The following is a 22,158-nucleotide window of genomic DNA, read 5'->3' as shown; positions in this document are numbered from 1 at the left end:
GTCAGACCCTCATAAGGGAGGACAATGAGTCCAGGACTTGACGGCCTCTTATCACACCCTCCCATCAGAACATTGCATTCCCCCTCGGTACCAGAAGGCAGCTGCTCTGGAGATGCACTTCATCCCCCGTGACTGTCCCGGCTGCCTGCCTGGTGACTTGCTCCAGCAAAGGAAAGGCTGCAAGCCCTGGGCTGGTGCCACATCCTGACCCCTGGTTCTTGCTGGAGGCCACAAGTAGGGGCATGGAAGGAAGATATAAACTTAATTACTTGTCCTGCCTCCTCATAGAGCCAGTGGTCATCCAAATTGTCCTGAAAACACAGTGAGAGAAACTAATACAGAAATCTCCCTGTTGCTGTGTCAGGAAACCCTCTGGCTGCACACATCCAAAGGTCTGACTGCACAGTAGCATTAAACCTTCACTGCTTTAGACAGATTGCATTGGAACAAATTAACTCTGTGAGATTCGCTCTGCGTCTGCAAGAGGACTGGGAAGGGGAGCAGGAAAGGGTTTGTTGTTGCTAAAGGAGACTAGCAGGAAGAGGCAAGCCAGGTGCCAAGATGCTGCTGACCACAGAAAGTCCTGGTTTAGGGCCACCTATGAGCTAAGTTTTTAATGTCTCCTTAATGTAAACGGTCTGGTTGGGACATCTGGCTTTCAGCATGGCTCCTTGCAAGCAGCTGTTTGCAGTAACCTGTGGCTTTCATGGAAACTGGGCTCACGAGGGCTCTGGGGTGATGTATTTATTACACGGAGGCAAGCAACTTCCCTCTTGTCGCTCTGGTTTATGAGGGAACATTTACTGCGAAGCTGAGGCTCATCTGATAAACATTTCAAGGTAGGAAAATGAATGTCCTCCCCTGGAAGGAGAAGAGGCTGTCAGTCCCAATCGTGTCACAAGGTGGCCTCCATTGGCACATCCTTACTCTCCTCTGCTTCTGTCCAAGCTGGATGGCAGAGCTTTGCTCTTGTCAGGGCCCTGGCACTAGCTGCTGTGGTGTTTGTAGATGCTTCTCCTTGGCTGCAAGTCACGTATTGCTCAAGTAGAGAACAGGGGTACCGCTAGGAACTCATCTGGATTGGTGAGAAAGGCAGACAGCAGCCGAATCGACCACTGGCTCCACATGTAGTGTGGTACAGTCAAGCAAGATGGGCAGTTTAAATGTCACCTTGTAACTCTCATGGCTTGATGCAGGTATCAGGTTAGACAGCATCCTTCGGTAAGTGTGTTGGGTCTCAAGTAACAGAGGAAATAAAGATCTGTAAGAAGAGGCTGATGGTTCCCAGGGATTTAAAGAGAGAGGAGCAACTGAAAAGGACAAAGGAGTCTGCAGTGTCATCAAAGGAGGAGGAGGTCAGTGGATGAGGATGGATCTGTGCCAGAGGGTAATGAACTACCAAAGAAACTATGACCAAGGTCATCTCTGGAGGAGGGCAAGCCCGAAGTCAGCTTGGATTTGTGTCCAGGAGGGATATAAACTGTTGTGATGAGCTGTCATCTGGTGTTATGGGCAGATCCTTAGCAGTATCTAACAAGCAGATAGAAGCAGAATGCTTCCTAAGGAGCTGGGTGGCAGTCTGGCCCTGGGTGCAATGTACTTCATGTACCTTTGATATCTTTGAGTCAATGGGGTTTGCAGACGCAGTCCCTCTGGAAAGGTTCCTCTTCATACTCCCAGAACCAAACCTCTCCCAGCCCTCCTCAGAGCATGAAATGTATGGTAAAGAGGAAATGCCTCTATAAAGGTGTATATAGGTAACAGATGAGGAGCTGTGCATTTGCTGGCATCCTTGCACAGTGTAAGGGGCACCACAGGGCTAAAATTCAGGAGGACCTTTCTAGTGCCTATATCAGCAAGCTGAATTATTCTTTTGGGACAGAGGGAAGGTGGAAAAGAGAATTTTGGAAACATTTATGGTTTGTATGGCAACCATATACCACTGTGAGAATAAACACACGTCAAGGCAGATAGAGAAATAAATAGAAGGAAATGTTCATGAAAGATACTATTTAGAAGAGCCAAGTTTATCAAATATCAATTGCTCAATCGCTGATCCCTCTGATGGTGTCAAACAGTCAATCTACACACACAAGTAATAATCTGTTCACCAGCACCTCAGCTGTGCCCTTCCAGGGGCTCAAAACTGTTTTCACATAGGATTAATCCCCCTGCAGCAGGGTGTTTACATTGCCACACATGTCCCCAACCACATGAGGAGGTAACAGGAGCCCAAAGCTAAATGTGGGACAAGTGGTCCTCTCCTTCAGTGTCCACAGGGAATTTTGCCTGGGTGTGAAGGAAGCCAATGTGAATGCAGGATGGCAGAATGGATCTGTCCTGGGTGCAGAATCTACTTTGGTCCTGGAGGTCACATCATGTTCCTTGACACCAGCAAAAACTGCTCAGGAAGGATTGTGCTGCTCCGCATTACCTGGCTCTTTGGCATTCACAATGCATAGAGATGGACTTGGCCTGTATTCCTCAAACACCCCAACATGTACAGCTGCCTCTGTACGGCAGCTCTTGGTACCTAATGCTTGGTGCACACACCACTCAACACATACATACCTGCTGCATGTTTGCTCCATCCCCTCAGTCACCCTTTCCAACCATCCACCCTGCAATTCAACAGGACATCTCTGAACACTAGGGCAGCCATGGTCACATCTACCATGGCTCTGCAACTGAAGAGGATCAGAGTTGCTCCCAGTTTACTCTCTTGTCTCAGGCCTAATTTACACCCTTCAGCTTTTCCAGCACACCCAGCTCATCTGTACTACCTGCCTGGTTCAGGCTGGTTGATACATATCCCACAGACACCCACCCAAAGACCTCCAAGCTGCTATGTCTGCCATAACCACTCATCTAAAGATTGAGTGGTTCTAGGGGATGATAGCTTGGCGACCACCAAAAGGGGACTTCTCTCAGATACAAGGGGAAGGCAACGAGGGTCACATCCACAGTGGCCAAGCAGAAGTGTACTCCAGGCATTGGTGAGGGGAGAGTGCAGGGAAGAGACAGGTACCTGGGCCCCAGCTCATCCTCACTACGCCACACGAAGTCTCCAAACTTCTCGTAGTGGGAGTTGTAGTGGTGCTGGACTCGGAAGAGCATGGAAGCGGAGACCTCCATCAGTGTGTTGTATGCCGTCTGCTGCTCCTTCCCACTGGTGTAGCCGTTGTAGAGGTTGTAGATTTTGTCAGCTATCTCTGGAAAGGATCAGGGGAATGGGATTAATGAACAGCCAGAAGGTGCTAACACAGGAGGAGTGAAGCCTTTGGCAGGGTGGGCAGGAGGGGTGGGTGTCTGGGGTGGCTGCTGGTCCCTTGGGATTGCCTGCAGCAGTATTTGGTGAGTGGGGGAGCATTTAAAGACTCCAGCAATGCTCCATGAAGGAATGGGAAGAGAAGGAGGGCTGCAAACACAGCCTTACACTCTCATGTAAGGTAGGCAAGCTCTTCCCTAATTCACCAGAACAAAAGCAACTGCACAGCTATGATGCTAAAGGATAGGAAGAATACAACACTGTTGGTAACAACATGGTACTTCAGTCACAAATAATGCACATCATCCTTGTGGTATCTACTAGAGCTGCTCAGATGTATTAAACAAGAGGGTGAACTCTGCTGTAGAAAAGGATCTTTCTTTAGAGTTGAAAAATGCACAAAACTCCATTCCCTTCCTTCTCTGCAGTCTCCCGTTTGTTCATTTTTCCTGGTAATGCTCATCAAGAACACGGAATAAAGCATTAAACAAAACTTCCTTTTGTGAGCTTTTCAGAATAGAAAGCAAGGAAGAAAGAAAACAGGTAACCTGCCTTTCACATAGAGGAATCTTTAAATCTGAAAGCAGCCAAATGCTCTGGGCATAAGAACAAAAGGTATTGGCTTCAAACCTCAAAAAATGCAGCTGTGCAAAAGTGGCTGGGCTTTTACGGGTGTTTCTGATTCGGAACCAAACCAGCTGCCACCAGCATCCTCCTGAACACTCAGAGCTGAATAGAGGCAAAGCAAAATTAGCAGGAAATGTCTTTTGTCATGGCAAATGAGGCACCTGAACACTGACCTTCTGCCTTGCTGTCATCTACCAGCGGGCAGGCTGTCCTCAGGGTGACCGTGCTCGGCTCTGAGTGCCTCCCTCGCGTATCCACTGCGTAAAGGGTAAATCTGGAAGGCAGGAAGGAGAAGCAAAACAATGTCTTTATCCCCCAGTCCCACACCATGGGGTTGTTATAGGAACTGGCCTTCACAAGACAAAGGAAGAATGGGGTCCAGGCTCCTATCAGTCAGGTTTGGCATCTCAAGGAGATGTGAGATGGGCTTAGAAGAGGAGAGAGCACCCACAGACAGGAGGCCACCACATCCCCATGCAGCACGATAGACGCCCTCCATCCCTGGGAGCCCTGGGGGGCTGCACCCTGCAGCTGCCTGACTGCAAGAGGGTGTAAACACCTCCAGGGTTGCTTTGCCATGTGCTGATGCAAACCTTATAATGCTCTGGCGTCTGCAAGCCGGGCTCCTCTGTGGCCCTCCTGAGACTGAGCAGTAATTCCTGGTGTAAGCGGGCTCTGTGCTGACAAGTGACAGCTCATACGCATTTTGTGAACGGCCTTGAGGTTGTTTTCTCCCTCATTTCCCCACCAGGGTGGGGTTGGTAAAAGGGTGGGAATGATAATTTCACACTCGAAGCTAATGGAGAGCATCTGACAGTAAAATATGGCTTTTGTGGTGGATGAAGCATTCAATAAACAGGCTACGGCTGCATGGGATGTCCGGGGATGCTGAGCCCAGAGCCCTGGTCAGAATATTGAAGCTCCAAAAGCTTTTTCACAGCAGGGGTGACAATCTTCTGTCCACCCTCGCAAAAGGCATTGGTTCATGTTTATTCACTCCAAGCCAGGCATGGAAACTCCAGCTGGCTTTGACAGAATGCAGGAGCTGACTTGAACCCCTCGGAGGTTGGAGATGCCTGGTGGTGGGGTACCCAGCTCCCAAGAAACAACACAGCCCTGCTCCTTATCCTAAACCCAAGCAGCTCTTGCAAGTGAGTGTAAAGAGTCCCATAAAAGCAGCTGAAGCTTAAATGGGATTGAGACTTTGGGGTGTGTTTACTTAAGGAATGGTCCTAACTCCCCAGCATCCTTAATGGGGACAGAGCAATGCCTCCCTTATTCTCATCCCACACACGTGCCTGATAAGAGCTGCCATTTGCACAGTAGCAATTCCCAGCACAGGACCCATTCTCCCTGAACAATTAGCCTTAGTTCCTTAACAATACTTGCTATCTGAAAGGATGCCAGCAGCCTGCCAAGGATGCCTGTTTGTGTGTAGGGGCAACTCCCATTTCCACTAAGCTGGGCCATGCAGAGGATGCACACTCTCAGCTCACCCATGGAGATGCTATTTAACTCTTTGGCATGACATCATTTTCCTTAATTTACAAGGAATGTTTCTCAGATTGGGATCGATGTCCACAGCTTCACAAGTACCACACACAGGCTGTTCTTCCGCTATAATTAAGGGACAGCAACAGAGCAATAGGGTAATAGCAAATTTAGGGCAGGAGTTTAACTTCAGCATCCTGTTCCAGAAGTACCACCTCCTTGCAGTAGACAAAGGATTCAAGGTGAGTAAGGAGTCTCCTGCTATAAGCAGGTAAGGGATGGATGTGTCTCTGCAGCTTGGCAGCATGAATCCCTCTCTTTCCAGACCCAGAAAGCAACAGCAATAGGAGCACCCAGTGTTGGGTGGGGGGACCTCAGCCCCAGTGAGAAGAGGAATTCTGAACTGAGAGAGCTGGGCAATGTTCTTCTTGCTCATCAGGGTAAGCACAACAAGCAGTAAGAGGGCTCACCATGCAGGTTACCGCTGTGAGCTGCTCTCCATCCCCATCCTGGGGCCACTTTCTTAGCCACAGCAGCTGGGGTGTTGTGTTTTCTTTCTTAAATGGGTGGGCACAGCTAATGTGTAACCTCTGCTCTGCCTTGTAGCCGCTCAGGCAGCAAGGCTCCATTAGCAATCAGTGCCAGAGCACTTTCCATGAAAAACAGCAGAGTTTTATCCCAACACAGTTGTAATATTCAGCAATTAGTGCCCACATCACCTATTCCATCACCAGGGGGGTCAGGAGGATTGGTTGGGTGTTAAAGCATATCCACCCCTCTGCATGATGTTAAAGACCTGTGTTAGCCATTTGACTGCACTTTTCCCCTCTGCCCAGCACACACAGGAACAAAGTCATTCAGCTGCCAAGAGCAAGAGCATCTGTACTGGTCAGACCTAGGTTAAAAAATACATATCAACAAACAAGGCCTTCATTTAATCCTTTTTTTTTTCAGATGATAGAAGCAAAAAACCCAAAACGTAAATGGAAAGCATCAGAATCAAAGAGATTTTGATCTGCTCAAAACCACTTTTTTTTTTTTTTGTAGGAAAAAGAAAAATACTTGCTTTATCTCACCTAAAATCAGCCCTCTTTCAAGAACCTGAAAGTTCTTCTTTTCCATTCACTCGGAATGAGATGTTTTGGAATCAGCACCAGTAAATCCAGCTCTGGTGGAAGCTGGTTGGCAGCACATAGCCCTCTGCACCTCTCCAGCTCCTTCCAGCGAGTGATCTCAGGTTTTAACATTAATTACGGTCCAAAAGATCACTCTGAAGCACAGCAGTATGAATAGCTCTGCTTTATCGGTGGTAAACAGAGACACACGGGGTGAAGCATCTTGCCCTGGAGTGGCTCGGTGACATGCACAGTTTGGAAACTCAGGAGATGATGGTTTCCAATCTTGCTCTCAAACCACTTGACCACCCAGCAAAACACTTTTATGGGCAGTTAATGGCACTGTGCAGAGTGCTGGGGTTTATGTTTTCCTTTTATTCCCAGAAGCAGACAATAATAAAGAGAAGAGAGTGCAAAGATCTGCAGCTCAGAGTAAACCTGGTATTAACAGGAGGATCTTGCTCACTGCATCTAAGAGAAACCTCCAGCAGATGCAACCGAGGTGACACCAGCAAGGATAGGACCAGCATGGGACCCAACAGGGCACAAAGGTGGTGGGACACAAGGGAGCATAACCACATGGGAGGGATGGGGAGGTCTGCATATAAACAAGGGGAAAGCTGCAGCAAGCACGACTGAGGGAGGGAGCTGTGCAGAGCACATGGTGGGCCGGAGTCCAGTGTTCTGAGCCAAGGACCGAAGCAGGCAGCATCCCTACAGACAATGATGGAGCTGCACCTGATGATGCCAACCCTGATAATCTGCAAAACAAAACCAATGAGGCCGAAGAGTGGTTCTGAGTGTTCTGCCCAAGGCAGAGGATCTCTGGAGTGAAGTCAAAGCCAGAAACAAAAAGGTCCCAGACCCACACTGAGTGCCTGAAACACATCAGACAACCTGGAATGCCATATGGTAGCTACGACCTGACAGAGCCTCCTTCGTAACCTGGAGGTGTTTTGTTTAGCAATCAACTTTCCTCACGATGGTTTCACATGTTCTCCTATGCTTTATAAAGGAGCTTGGGGCTACCTGCTACTGTCTCACAGCTGATCCTCTTTTCCATCAGTGCCTTCAGTAAGAGCACACATGAACACTTGTTTTTCTACAAATACTAAGACATATTTTGCCCAAAGAGGTCCCAGAGAGCATTTCACCACTCCAAGCACGTATGCTCTTGGCAGAGATCAGCCCTCCATGCCTGGAAACGCTGCCACCTCTGCAGCAAAACACAGCGGATGAAGTCCTATAAAGTAATGCTGCTTAAATGTTTACTACTAAACTCAAACCTACTGGGACCTGAAGGAACTTTTAGAGAGAGAGAGAAAGCAATTAACATTTGGCCTCATGAAATGTCAACACCTTCCTTGTAGATACCCCACCCAGCATTGGCTGAAGCCTGGATTTTATCACTAGGCTTCTTGGGGGAAGAAGAGAAAGCAGAGGGGGATGTTAAAGCTCCGGTTTCTGGAATCCTGTGAGTGTGGAAGACAGTTAATTGCATTTAAAATAAGGAATATTAAAGAATAGAAAAATAATAGAAATGTTTCTGTTTTTCTTGTTTTCTATTCTAAACGTTTCTCAGTGCAGAGAAAAAATAACTCGAAATACAAACTTCTACTGGAACTAAGGCTCTACTACTTCTAAGGCTGAGAACGAAGCCCCAGAACATGTTATTTATTTATAGACACCAATGTCATCTCATGTTTTTTTCACTTCCTCTCATGATACTCATGTTTGAGTGCTTTACTCATGATCCTTACTTGCGGGAAGGGAGATAAGAACTTCTGCATCTGACCTTCCTTAGCTTGGCAGCTGATGTCTTTATATCCCATAGAGATACCACAGGCATTTGTGTTCTGCCTTGTGCTCTGCTCTTCCTGAAGCCTTTGGGCTTGTGTAGCTGCTTGACGAGATGTTGTACTACAAACAGGCTGTCTGGGCTGCTGAGATATGGGCCCTATAAAGAGCCCAAGTCCTGCAGGTGCCAAACACCCATGCTAAGTAACTGGGTGCCTGCAAGTAGCTGCCCGCATCCAAAAGCAATGGTTGCGCGACAAACCCATGCACCACATGAATGGAGGAAAAGGCAGAGATGCTGCTCCAGACCCCAGCAGAAATATGGTCTCATGCTTCCCAAAGTGGTGCAATCACAAGATGCTCTTGACAGTTGGCTGGAGCTTGGCTGATAAGCCTGGGCTCAGCGCTTTGCTCCTGCGGCCACAAGACTGCTGCTAGCTCCAGCAGCTGAGTGCAGGGTAGACCTGGCCACTGTCACACAGTGCACTGGCTTCCCTCTCCCCTGGCAGTGTGGGTACCACTGCCCATCATGCTGAGCACAAAAACACAGATCCCAACCTGTGTGGCATCACCTCGGTGTTACGTGCACATCTTGCCATCACCTTCTTGTGGATCACAGCTTGTTCATGCCTTCTGCACAGCCCAGGGTCTCTGGGCTCCCATTCAACCAGCACTGCTGAGGCTGGTCCAGCGTGCTGACACACACACATCACACCCCTGCTTTGCCAGCCCTTCTTGCTTCCTGTTCCAGCTGAAAAACAAGTCAGAGGCCCCTGTTTAAAAGCTCTCAATGGACCAGCTCTTGGCAATCCCTGTGTCTCTGCTCCTCTGTCATGTCAGCATGGGGACTGAGCATGAGGGACCTGGGGCCAGCAATGCTCTGAAAGTGCCCAGACACAGGCAAGTGCAGAGCAGAGCAGGAAGAGTGCCACAAAACCTGCACACATCTTTATGCTTGGGGGACCCAGGAGCACAAACTGTTCTCTCCCAATCTTCTAGTACCTTCAGCTCCCAGCCACCAAGATGAGGGGCTTGCTGGAGGCAGCCCAGAGGTGGGAAGGCTGACAGGGGGTGTGTGTTTCTTTATCCCAGTACTCACAGTAGAGCATCATTTTGGTGAGCATAGCAAAGCTTCTTCTGGCTGCTAAAAACAGCAACAAATTTACCCCAAGTTTCCCTGAAAGACTATTCTTGCAAGGTGGGGGAGCCCAGGGGTGCTGTGGGGAGGAGCAGAGCTATGGGTGTTTTAACTCCAGCTGTAAGCCACAGGGCATGCATAGTCCACAGGGCACTCACCACCCCTGCCTCCCCACCATGGGCTCACACATCTCCTGCTGAGCCTCCCAGGCACTTTCATTGATGGCCATGGAGCAGGAGTGGAGCTCGCCTGCCAGCAGCATTCATGGGAAGAGGTGTGTGTGTTTAGTGCAAGCATTCCCAATTCAGAACCCATTACAATTTAGAAAGAAATCAAATCCAATGAAAAGCAGCCCATCCACGCAAGCCACAGGAATGCAGCTCAGCTTATTGGCGACTCTGTCACTTGAAATCATCTAGAAAGGTAAACGAGAACAAACCCCCCAAGTCTCTGCAGCAAATAGCAAGCAGACAAAGAGCAGGGAGTGGGTTTTAGGAGAGGATTTCTTGGTGTCTTTGCTGGGCTCTGACTTTGGGCCGATTGCTTATGCCATGCCTGTGTCCACAGTGCCAGAAAGCAAGGTGGTACCCTGGCATGACAACATTGCATCCTTACCAATGGCTCTGCTGGAGGCTTGGGATTTGGGCTAAGCTTTACAGGGCAGTGGGCATCATAGAATCATAGAATCATAGAACAGTTAGGATTGGAAAGGAACTCAAGATCATCTAGTTCCAACCCCCTGCCATGGGCAGGGACACCTCACACTAAACCATATCACCCAAGGCTTCATCCAACCTGGTCTTGAACACTGCCAGGGATGGAGCATTCACTTCCTCCCTGGGCAACCCATTCCAGTACCTCACCACCATAACAGGAAAGAATTTCTTCCTTATATCCAATCTAAACCTCTGCTGTTTAAGTTTCAACCCATTACCCCTTGTTCTATCACTACAGTCCCTAATGAATAGTCCCTCCCCAGCATCCCTGTAGCCCCCCTTCAGATACTGGAAGGCTGCTATGAGGTCTCCATGCAGCCTTCTCTTCTCCAGGCTGAACAGTCCCAACTTTCTCAGCCTGTCTTCATATGGGAGGTGCTCCAGTCCCCTGATCATCCTCGTGGCCCTCCTCTGGACTTGCTTGTGTTGTCTCCCAGGCTGGCACCATCACAAATACTACAACAATCAGATGCTCCTGTTGGGGCATTTGAAGCCTGGCAGAAATAGGATGTTAGGCTGGGGACAAGGGGATGTGCTGTGACCTCGGGCTGTCCCAGCACAGAGGGAACAGCTCATTTTGGAAAAGAAAGAGAGGAGAAGCAGCTCATCATGGAAGAGGGCACAAAGGGAGGCAACACCAACCTGGTACCCGCCAACTGCTGCTTATGGATCCTATCTCTTCTGCAAAAGGATCCATGGCTTCTGTTTTGCAAAGCCATCATTTTTGGCTCTGCCTTCCCTCAGAGCCTGCACTGCACTAAGGGAACAGTGCACAGTGCCCTCCTGAACACAAACCATCTTTTAGAAAGCTCTCCTCACAGTTCTACCACCCAAGAAAAGTACCTTTTATAACTGGGCTTATTTTAACCATCTGTGACAAGTGACCTTGCTCCCATCAGTGTGATGGAGGAACAGGTTAGCAGCGATGCTGGTGTCACAGCAGAGCACGAAGCTTTGCTGTTACACGAACACATGAGACTGTCAGGAAACTGTTCTCACCATTCACACCAGTTTTTTTCCAGGACAGCAAATGTCATGAGACTAATCGTTACCTTTCAACAGATGCCTCCCAACAATACCCGAGCACAGTCATCAGATGGAGGCAAATAAATGTACCTGCTACAACATGCCTCAGGTGTTTGATGCCTTTTGGAAGTGTACAAACCAGTGCCCATCAAATACTCCTGGCAGGAGGAAGAGCATGCGATGCTCAGCAGGGTAAGAGGCTGCTTGTTCAAGTGGGGCTGGGGACAGGCTAGCACAGCCCTGGGTCCATCTCTGCTCTATGGCAACCCTGGAGAAGTCGCCCAGGGTTATCCACACTGCAAGGTGACCCTGAATTGCAGCTGATGCTATGTCCATGCTCCAAAACACCGACTTGAGAGCATGGTACTTCTCATGGGGGCTGCCATGGGGAAGACAGGGCCACTTAATGCTGCTGCATTATGGGGATGCAACAAGGGATATGCCACTTTGGTGTCACAGCATCTCACCACTGAGGTATTCTGCAGCACCCACAGCATGTACCACAAACCCCACTGCTACCATGCACCCCTGCATGACAAGAAACTAAAGCAGCATTAGATGCCTTCTTACCCAACACCAGGATTTGCCTGAGGCCGTGGCTGCTGTCCCCTGGAAACTGGGTGGCACAGGGGAGATGATGAGGAGAGGCTCATAGGACATGTCCGTATACAAGGCAGCACGAACAAGGTAGCTCAGTCCCAGTCATATCAGCTTGAAAGCTGAGGAATGGGAAAAAGCTGCTCTGTGACTTTTGGCACTGAGATGCTCTCTCCATACAGCACTGGGTCAGCATCGCATGCTGCTCCAGGTCTCCCAGGCTTGCTTGCTGTCTCCTGAACTACAAGACCATGGAGAGCCAAAACCTGCAGCAGGCAAGGTGTCAGTACTATTCCCCCTGATTCCCTCCTGCACGCATGCAGATGCTGCAAGCCCGAGCCAACCTATAAGGCAGTTTCACTCAGCTTTCGCTCCTTACAGCACTTCACCAATCTTTTTGTTTCAGATCCCTGTCTAACAAAATCCAAAACAAGGACGAAAGGGAAAGAAAGAAATTCATTAAAAGCCCTGATCATTTATAGCTACTGCCTGGATCCATTGCCTCCTCGCTAGAGAAACCCCTGGTAGGACATTCACCTTCCCAGCTTCAGCTGCAACATCTCAATTTCCCTCGAAACTCTGTCAATAAACCCCACTAGAGCAGCGATTCCCAGTACTGCCATGGCTGTGAAAGACGGCCTTGATACACAGGCCACCTTCTGTTCCCTGGAGCCCTGCTCCTGAATGATACCTGTGTTGGAGGGCCAAGATCCCACAAGGAGCCCCTTTGCCAGCCGGACACCTTGCAAGCGGCAGTGCCAAGACTGCCGGAGGCCAAAACGTGTTTCACTAGAAACGAGGGAAAGATGCCAGCCGGTGTCAGCAGGGCCATGGATTCACCCCAGAAGGTGCAGCATGGTCTCTGCAGCCCTCCCAGCTGCTGTGTCCATAGGGTGCCTTCACCACCCTAGGGCTGAGAGCACCAGCATTGCCCCTTCCCCTTTGCCCTTTTCTCTACCTTACACATATCCTCCTTTGTCATCCCTGCTCTTTTCAACCACTGGCTCCCTCATTCCTCACCCTTAAAAAGATTTCTATTTCCCCAATGTGTGGCTCACATTCAGAATACATCCTTTCAGAGGCAGCTTTACACCAAAAACAAGCTTCTCTGGAGAGCAGGGTCGCCATGCTGCACAAAGCTGCTGGTGAAGATGGGATGTGCATGTGAGAGAACAGCTCCTTGGCACTGCAGCAGAACAGCACACCCAGAAAGAGCTGCCTGACATGAGATAACATTAACACAGCCTATGTTGCAACCCTGGGGCTTTAGCTTTTAGCCGTGCTCCAAGGAGCAAGTGTTTTATTAGCTTTAAGATGCCCAGTAGACCCCACAGGGATGGTCCCTGAACTCTGAGGACAGGACGATGGCAGAAAAAGCAGGATCACTATGGAATTCCCAGCCCTGGGGAGGATGGATAATGGGTGTTTGAGATCCGTATTTCTTGGCAGCGGTGGCCTTGCTTTCGTCCTGCTGGCTGTAAGGATGAAGATTTCAGATGGGCTTTATAAATGCAATGCAGCCAGAACTGGGCCAGCTCTTCATCATTTCTACTGCTTATCCCAGTGCTTGAGGCAAGGTGTTCCCCAGCTCTGCATGGCAAGGCCAGAGAAGGTCCCAGGTTACCCAGGATGCGATTCTAACATCATTTGATGGAGAGAAGAACCAGAAGGAGGTGGTGCTGAGCCACTAGCAGCTGGTGCTTTTGTCTCCAATGAAGCAAAAGCAGCTCACACCAGCCTGCTGAGCACCATTCCCTGTTCTCCTGGGACTCCCAGGAGATCCCAAACAAAGCCCTTGGACAAAGGTCAAATGAGCTGCCCCCAACTCCCTGTGCTGCTGGAACAATTCCCCCATGCCATGGCTGAGATTGACGCCAGAGGCTGTGAACCGCAGCGGTTCATCCTGCTCCAGATAAAGAATATCAGTGGAGATGGTGATGGATCGAGCTGCCCTGGATGCAGCATGGCCAGGGAGGGCTTTCCCCAGGCTCTCCGTCCCACATTTCCCTGCAGCCTTCACACGGGACCATGACACCCATCAATCCCTCCAGCTCTCCACTCCCAGGGTCAGGGTATCCCCAGGCAGCACCCACATCCTCTCTCCCTCCCACTGCAACATCTTCTGCTCTCTCATTAGGCCAGGGACCACCCTGTTCCTCTTCTCTCAGCCACAGATACCCCAAAGCCTCCAGCTCCACAAAGGTTACATGTTGAGGGGCAAGTCAGCACTCTGAGGTTTTGCTTGTCGTTGCACAGATCTATGGCTTGGTGCCTCTCAGCCTCATCTGAAAGCCATAGCCCTGTGCTCTCCTAAGAGAAATATATCACTTTAGTACCTTCCTTGGGCTACTTCTGGGACGGCTGCAATCCTACTTCCATGAAGAGACAGCAGGACTCGGGGAGGCTGTGGCTGCAGGAGATGAGAAGGCTGCTCAGAAGAAAAGAGGGAATAAATCAAACTCTTCCTCCAGTTGTGCCAGGGAGAAAGGATTGAGGAGCAAGGCCCTGGACCCCTGCGGTGAGCTCCACAATGGAAATGTTCACAGCTCACCATACCAGCCGTTCAACCTACCAACGCTCTGCAAAGCTTGGCCATCGCCGGCCCTGGGGAGATGTGGGGAGAGGAAGGTTGTGACCCTTGGCAAATTGGGAAACGTTTGCCCCTCCCAACCTCACAGTCATTCTAAACAAGAACCAGACACTCCACAGCTTGCTACCCCTGGAGATCCCCTTGGTAGGGCTTGTTCTCATCGTCCTGGGGGCTTGGCTTCCATCTGGGCTGCTGGTTGAAATCCAGCCCCGGCTGGTAGCGACTTCAAAAGACAGTGTCATCTGAGGAGTAGTGGGTGGTCCACGTCAAGCGAGTCAATGGCTGACTGTTCTTATACGAGCCACCACAATAGGGCCTCCTGCTTGACAGCCTCAGAAGAATGGTAAAGGGCTGCATTGACTGCAGAGAGCGGGGATGAGGGTGGTCCCGCTGGTGCAGGGCCAGTCACCTTCGCAGCCTGGCACGGGGAGGTGGTTGTGCACCCTAGGAGCAGAAGCTGTCCATCTATCTATGTCGGGTTTGTCCCCGAGCACTGTTGGCCAGCCTTAGCTTCACCCTTTGCATGAAACAAAGCAAAACAAAGCACGACAACAATAACTGCCCACAAGGGAACGGTTCGGAGGAGAGGGATGCCTCCGTTTGCCGCATGCCAGGATCTAAATGAGCAAGAGACATCCGCCGTGCCGAGTTATGAGAGCAGCAAGAGCAGCCAATGGGTCCCTGCAATGACCCCACGATGCTGGCATAAGGGGAGGACAGTGGCAATGCAGGGATGCTGCATGCAGCGAGACCCAGGTCCCTCTGTGCCTTGAGGCCCTGGATCAAGAGGGAACAGGGCAAGGGGCTGGCAGCAGGCAGGAGATTCTCACAGCACCACAGGCAAGCAGGGAGGAGGGTGATGGGGAGGACCTGAAACAAATAATAAAAACAAAATCCCAGTAAGCACGTTAGAATTCGTTTGAAGTGCAGAGGAGCTTTCAGGCAGGGTTATGTACGTCTCCCAGCCCGGCGTGATTTACACATTCCTTGCAAGCAAAGGAATCTTCCCTGATTTGAAGTAAAACAGATGTTTTGGGGTTTCTCCCCCACCCCCCTACCCTTTGAATAATTTCTTTATTGAAATGATGGCTGTACAGCCCTGCTACTGTCAGTTGGCCTGCCCCAGGGCCAGTGACCTGCCCTGCATTTCAGGAGAGCACCTCGTCATTGCCATGGCCATGCTTGTGAGCATCCACAGGTACTCCTGCAAATGCTGCTTAGGGGACATTGATCCGTGCAGGTTTCTCCCTTTGCTTTTCCTTCTACATGAAAGGACTGCAACTCACAGCAGTTCTTCCTCCTCTGCAGCTAGAGCTAATGCATGGATCCTCCATCCCCACTCTTCCAGCCCAGGTCCAGGAAATCTTCTAACCAATACTACTGGTCCAGGAGACTTATGTTTGATGGTTTGATTTGCCCTTGCTCCTACTCCTCAGCTTCACACCTCACCCTAGTTGTGCTCCATCCTAGCAATGTTCATTGAGAAGGGCAGCTTGGCCAGCACACGTGGACCAGCAGAAGGGCCCAAGTGAAACAACCCAGCCCCAGGGACAGTGCTGGGCAGGCAGGATGGAGCTGGGACTGTCTCTTGGTTTGAACATTATATGTTCTCAGCCAAGTTACTTTGCCCCTACTTTTGTCATATGTTTTTCACCCAGAAAACTCCTCTGAGGAAGGAATTTCCTTTTCCCAGAGGGATTCACAGCACTGAGTGCAGTGGGGGCTTCTGAGTGCCGGTTGATGCTGCAAACTACCAGCATAGCCATGCCCTTGAGTTTACGCTCAAGAGCAATAACTCATGGTCAGTAGCAAATCCATCCGGCTCCCCCCATCTTTCTTTTCCTTTTTCCTTTCAAACCCTGTTGTTATTTCTCAGTACTTCGTTGGTGGCAGGGTGGGAAGGCTTTTTGTAACACATTCACGTACCATTGGGACTCACTCCCATTCCCGTCTGGTACAAGAGATTGCACAAGAGGGAGAAACAAACGGGGATGAGGAAACGCGTGTTTATGAGAGGCAGCTCTGTCATCGTGAGCAAGGGACCCCCCGCAAAAGAGCCAGCCTGGGAGCCAGGGGAGAGTTTCCATTCTCTCCTAACACTCCATTCATGCCTTGTTTCATACCTCCCTGGAGGCTCCATGACTGGCCACGGTCCCACAGCACAGTGTGGGCCTCACACCCCCCATGTGCTGCCTGCCCCAGTGCTTGTTGTTGGGTGGAAATAGGGAGATGTTGTTGTCTCATAAAGATAATGAATTGAGAAAGAGCAGCGCCCTTTGCTGCTGGATGTGCTCCGGGTTCCTCTGTGGTGGAGGAGCAGTTCCTCCCTCCTGCATCCCTCAGCACCCTCTCTGCCATGGACCTCACCTCTGCCTGCTCCCCTCCTGCACCCCAAGGACAGGCTCTCCAGTAACACCCAACATGGAGGTCTACATGGACATTCCATGCTTGGTGTGCTGCTGTCATTGCAATGAGCATCCTCCTGACCTGACCGGGAACCCTCTGTATAATCCAAACCACATTGCTCCTGATCAGATGCAGTCACCGGTAAATAACCTTGACTGCAGCAGTCTGGAAGAGTGAGGGATCCTGTATCACTGCTATTAATGATTTACGATTGTACATCATTTGCAGATGACACAGAGAGAGTCTCAACCCTTGCTACATCTTCTCCAGGACAGCCCCTGTGCCACCTCACCTCAGATGGGCTCCAAGTTAAAGCCCCCAGGGTGACAATTACTCCCACCCCATGCTGGTGTGCACACAAGGAACGGTGACGGGTGATCTCCGCTCTCCCTTGTGCACTGCAGATCTACCAGCAATGAGGCTGGGATCCCCCACAAGCAAGTAAGGTATTAAAACCAAAAGCAATTGCCCATGCACATACTACAACCCACCTGGGTCCCTCTCCCTCCTGCTCCTGTAAGCCCCCTGCCTCCCCCCGCCTTCTCCATACACCTCAATTTCATTATCTCTGATCTCGAGCTGCCTATTACATGCTTTTTGCCAACATAAATATTTAATCCCGGTGCATTGCACAGAAAGGCCCTTGTGGAGTTAATACTTCAACTCATGTTTCCACTTGGAAAACAATTCAGCGTGCGGCAGTGCAGCAGGTACAAGCCAGGGACAGAGGCGAAAGCTTGGGAGCCATGTGGGGTGATGTAGGTGGGCTTCACACCATGGGGTGGGCTGCACTGGGTAGCTCTGCGGGAGCACCAGGTTAGGATACGCAATCGAAGAGCCACAGTGAGCTCAAAGCCATTGTGAGCTGCTGCCTGGGGAGCATGGGATGGGGTACACTGCTAAGGGGAACCTAATATGCAGCCCTCTGCAGTAGATAGGATATTCCATTTTCTGCAGTACTTTTTGTTGCAATGATGTGGAAATCCCTGCACAAAGGGTTTGCTTCACCTGGTGGAGCATGGGGCTACCCATACACCCCATCACATGCTGCTCCATGTGTGCACGGCCACACGTGTCCTCATCAAACATCTCAAAACACACCTGCACAGCCAGGGGGTATTTAGAGCAGGATCTGGCCATGATTTCACCTCATCCAGACTATGGCATAAGGCTTATGGGATGGTTGGTGTATGGTACTGTTAGGTAGCACTAAGGTACCTGCTCCTGCTGCTGGTATGGGAAAGACCCCCAGCAAAGTGAGGTGTCCCAGTCCCCCAGATCCAAGCCCATAACCAGTATAGACAGAAAGGCACACCAAGCCTCAGCCATACATCTCCATGCACTCAGGTCCAGCACCACAAAATGTACCCAAACCTCACAAACCCCCCAAACCCAGAGGGGGGAAGCACAAGAGACAGAGAGGACAGGGAGGGTGACACCAGCAGTGCTGGTGCTCCTCAGAGGCAGCCTGTCATTCAGGCGAATACATCACAGCCTGTGGCAGTGTCACAGAGGATTACCCCAGACAGCTTCAGGTCCCCTCCAGTCCCCTACATCCTGCTTTGATGGGGATGAGGCCAGCTGGAAGGGCAAGATAGAGGGTAGGGATGAGACAGAGTCCTTCTTTCTGTCTTCTCTCTACATTATGGGCATAAAGTAGGGAGAGCCAGACTGATGTGACTCAGGCATTATCCCAGACCTGCTCTGGGACAGCTCAGCTCACAATTCATCAAGAAGATGATGTTATCACGACAGCAGCTTCCACTGGAGAACAGGCTGCCCAAGCCAGGGACACACATCAATCCTTGGCCATGCAGGACAGATGCTCCTGCAAGAAGGGACCTCACTGAACTCTGAGCTGGTTCCTGCCTAGCCAGGGCCCAGAATGTTTGGGATCTTTTCTCCCAGTGACCCATCACCAAGCTCCCTGAATCAGGGCTCCATTTACACCCCCCTCCTGCCAGGGCAGCAAACATCCAACCCCACCCCCATCAGCTCATCTAATGAAGGACCCTGTGCCACCATCCCCGGAACAAAAGCAACCCTCAGACACTACTTCTTTTTAAGGAACATTTGAAATATGACATAAGCCTTGGCTCCGAGGGGTTTCGGTGAAAGCCAGGGTATTTTCTTTCCCCTTTTCATAACAGAAACCATATTGCTCTATAATCAAATTTATCTTATTCCTGATGAGGGATGAGAGTGTGTGTGTGAGGTGACCAGGAGCAATGAGGGCATGTGTGCTGGGAGCAATCACCCTGAAGGTATGCAGAGCAAATATCCTTGGCAATACAATGTGCCATCAGATTCAGGAGACCAAGCAGACACCAAGTAAGCCACAGTTCCAGCAGGGCCTATCACTCAGGGCAGCAGCAGGGACCTACCTCACTGTAGGTGCCTCCACTTGCAACCAAGAAGCTATTTCTTGTCTTTCCCATTTCACAATGCTGTTTTCTTCACTGTATAGGAAACCTAGCAAAGGGTGAAGCTCGCTTTTAACACGTTTTACAGGTGAGAAAACTCAGGAACAAGCAGCTACTTTGAGGTTAGTTGCTAAACACTGAGTGTCTCCATTTCACATTGACCTACTCTGGTGCAATTTCAGCTGAAGCTAATGGGAGCTGTGGTTCTGCCTGTGAAGCCTTGAAGATGATGGTCCCAAAATGGAGATGCTTGAATTCACTGGCTACTTTTGCAAACATAGGTTCTGCAGCAGGGATTTGGCATCTAAGCACTAACATAACTTGAGACAGGCAGTGAGGGCTGCGAAGTCAAGGGATTTCTAGTCTAGATACAGCCAATACTAGGAAAATACAACCAAAATTAGAGGGGAAAACATCCCAAAACCCAAGGAATAAGTTAAAGGTCACTTGAGATCTACTGGAAAGGGGCTGAGTTCAGCAATCTCCTGTGCAGGTTCCATCACTCACACACATCACCATCATCTCCCCCATGACAAACTCCCTGCAGGTGGGAAACAGCCCCATCCCATGATTTTGATAGGGAGAATGAGTGGAAGAGCTGGAAGAGTTGTTGTGTGCTGGTAAACCCCAGTGTGGCACAGCCAGGAGGTGGATGCTTACAGATGTATTGCACTGCACAAGTCAAAGGCTAAAAGAGATTTTGGTTTTTGAATACACACCCAAAAAGAGAAGGAAAACGAAGATACAAAGTGCTCTCTGACAGACAAGGCTGGTGAGGGACTCTCTGTGCTGCTGTTACAAGAAAAGGATGGGGTGGGATGTGCTGCAGGTGTCCTTTGGCAAAATGAAACAATAAAAACCATTTAACCAGTTTAATGGACTTGCAAGCTATAAATGAGATATATGCACATTGCTGCTATGAGCTGGGATGGGTCTTGTAGGTATGGAATCCAAACTTTGCCTCTAGAGCATGAAGGAAAAGATGGGCAGGTAGGATTAGCTTGTGACTTGTCTGATTTAGATAAGCATCACCTTTTGGGGCAAATATCTCCAGCTTTTGGGACCTGGGGTCTCATCCAAAGTCTAAGGTGATTTACACCCTGGGCTGAGGTATGGCTCTAGGTTGGGATAAGACCTGTGAGTGCAGTAGTATCTGAACACCTGGGCACCAGAGCAGCTTCTCACATCCTTCCTGGGGCATACTCATGGATACAGCTGAGCTGCTTTTGGCCACTCCTGAAGGAACAGAATTAACCTATTAAAAACTTGATTTGTCTGCAAATATCGATCTGAGCTGCTACTGGGTGCAAGGAAAGGAGACAGAAACTTTCAACCCAGACACCCACATGTTGGTTAGTAACCCATGAACCCATACATGGCAAGCCCAACCATCATTTTACAGAGACAAAGCCTGCCTGAGGTGCATAAGTGCTATCAACCCACAAAACAACCCACAGCAAAGGGACAATCACCCTAATGGGACCTGAGCAGGAAAACATCATCAGCGCTGTATTAAATAGGACACCAGCTCCAACCCTGCTGCAGACCAGCCCTGCGTGCTCAGGCTTCACCCCATCTGATCCCCCTTTGGTCTCCTCTTGCTTAGCAGGGCAGGTGTAAAGCCATGGGGTTGCCAAGTGGACACGGCCATGCAGCGTCTGGCTCGGTCTGGCTCGCACGCAGGCTGTTTGGATCCCTCTGCATCACGCTTTGCCCATATTTGACATTCCAGGATCAGCATGGGCAGAGCTTGTTTTGGGCTGCATGCAGGACCTGCAGCCGCACACGCGATGTAACACTGCCTCTTGGTGTCAAAGCCCCGGTGCTGCCCCCCACAAGGCGAGTGAGCAGAGCTCCTGCAAAGGGATGTGAGCAGCAGGAGCTTTGCTGGTGCTTTGGCAACAGAGGGGGAGCTCTGGCCGGCAAAGTGGCACGGTCACTGTCTCCAGTACTGTGCAAAGAAAGGTATTTTGCTGCCAGATTTGGCTTAGCTGGGGAAAAAACCACCAACACACTGAGAACAAGACCAAGAGAGAGGGGAGGCAGCAGCACTGAGGGCATGCTTCAGGTTTCGTATGTGCACCCGCAGGTATGCGGTCCCAGCCTGCATGAAGAAGTTAGGAAGAGATGACATTGGTGCAGGAAGCATTGCTGAATCCCCTTGTCCAGAAAAGCAATTCTCTTAAGTACTCCTAAGTGTGAGCAAGGGTATCCCTGGACTCTGCTCAGCTCCAGCCCACTGTCACATCACCTCTCCCTGCCTCAGTTTCTATAGTTAGGATATGATCAAGAAAAACAAAACCCATTTGCCCTTCTTCTGACCCATCTTTTCCCTACAAGATAAAAGTAACACCCCCACCATGCAGTGAATTCCTTGTGTCCTGGAAGGGGAGAAGGGTCAAACCCCGCTGTAAGAATCAAACCAACACAGCCCTCAGCTTTCCAGCCTTCAGGAAAAAAGGTGCTCTATACCACAGAGAACTGCTGAACAAAACAAATGCCTCCAATCAGTAGTACAGTGCAGCTTTCCCTGGATTAGAAGCAAACCAAAGCCAGCAACGCCCATGTTGATATTTATATCGCATCTCTCCCATTACTCAATGAGATAAGACTTGGATGGGTCTGTGTTAGTGGCATTAGGTTTCTACAAACTCAGAAATAGGAATACTCTCCAAGTCTGTAACTGTAAAGGGTTGGTGATGGGGGAATTGGTGACGGGGAAAAGGTGGAATTGTAAAGGTCCATTTGCCAATAGAAGAAGAAGCCAAACTCTTCTCCACCCATTACCATTTCCAGGAAGAATCCTACATTTACACACTGCAACACCCTACACAATGACCTGTCCATGCCTCCTCCTCCTTACTACCCCACTGCCAGCCTTCCTCCAGCCATCCCCAAAGGAGCAAAGCCAATGGGCCTGAACCCAGCCAGATTTGGGGTTCGGATACTCAGAGATTTTAGGAC

The 22,158-nt window shown here is 50.0% G+C and overlaps 1 protein-coding gene across 2 annotated transcripts in view; it reads right to left on the bottom strand.

Annotated features, from left to right (window-relative positions):
* Positions 1-22,158, bottom strand: part of ASTN2 (astrotactin 2) — a 328,524-nt gene that overhangs the window by 4,263 nt on the left and 302,103 nt on the right. For both annotated transcript variants that reach the window (XM_034067350.1, XM_034067351.1), the window contains 2 exons: positions 4,069-4,169; positions 3,029-3,212 (listed from right to left, as the gene is read on the bottom strand). In XM_034067350.1, the coding sequence (XP_033923241.1) occupies positions 3,029-3,212; positions 4,069-4,169 (285 nt within the window). The remainder of the gene's footprint in view (positions 1-3,028; positions 3,213-4,068; positions 4,170-22,158) is intronic.

This window comes from Melopsittacus undulatus, chromosome 11, assembly GCF_012275295.1.
Source record: "Melopsittacus undulatus isolate bMelUnd1 chromosome 11, bMelUnd1.mat.Z, whole genome shotgun sequence".
Classification (NCBI taxonomy): Eukaryota; Metazoa; Chordata; class Aves; order Psittaciformes; family Psittaculidae; genus Melopsittacus; species Melopsittacus undulatus.
This window is presented reverse-complemented; position numbering and strand designations above follow the sequence as displayed.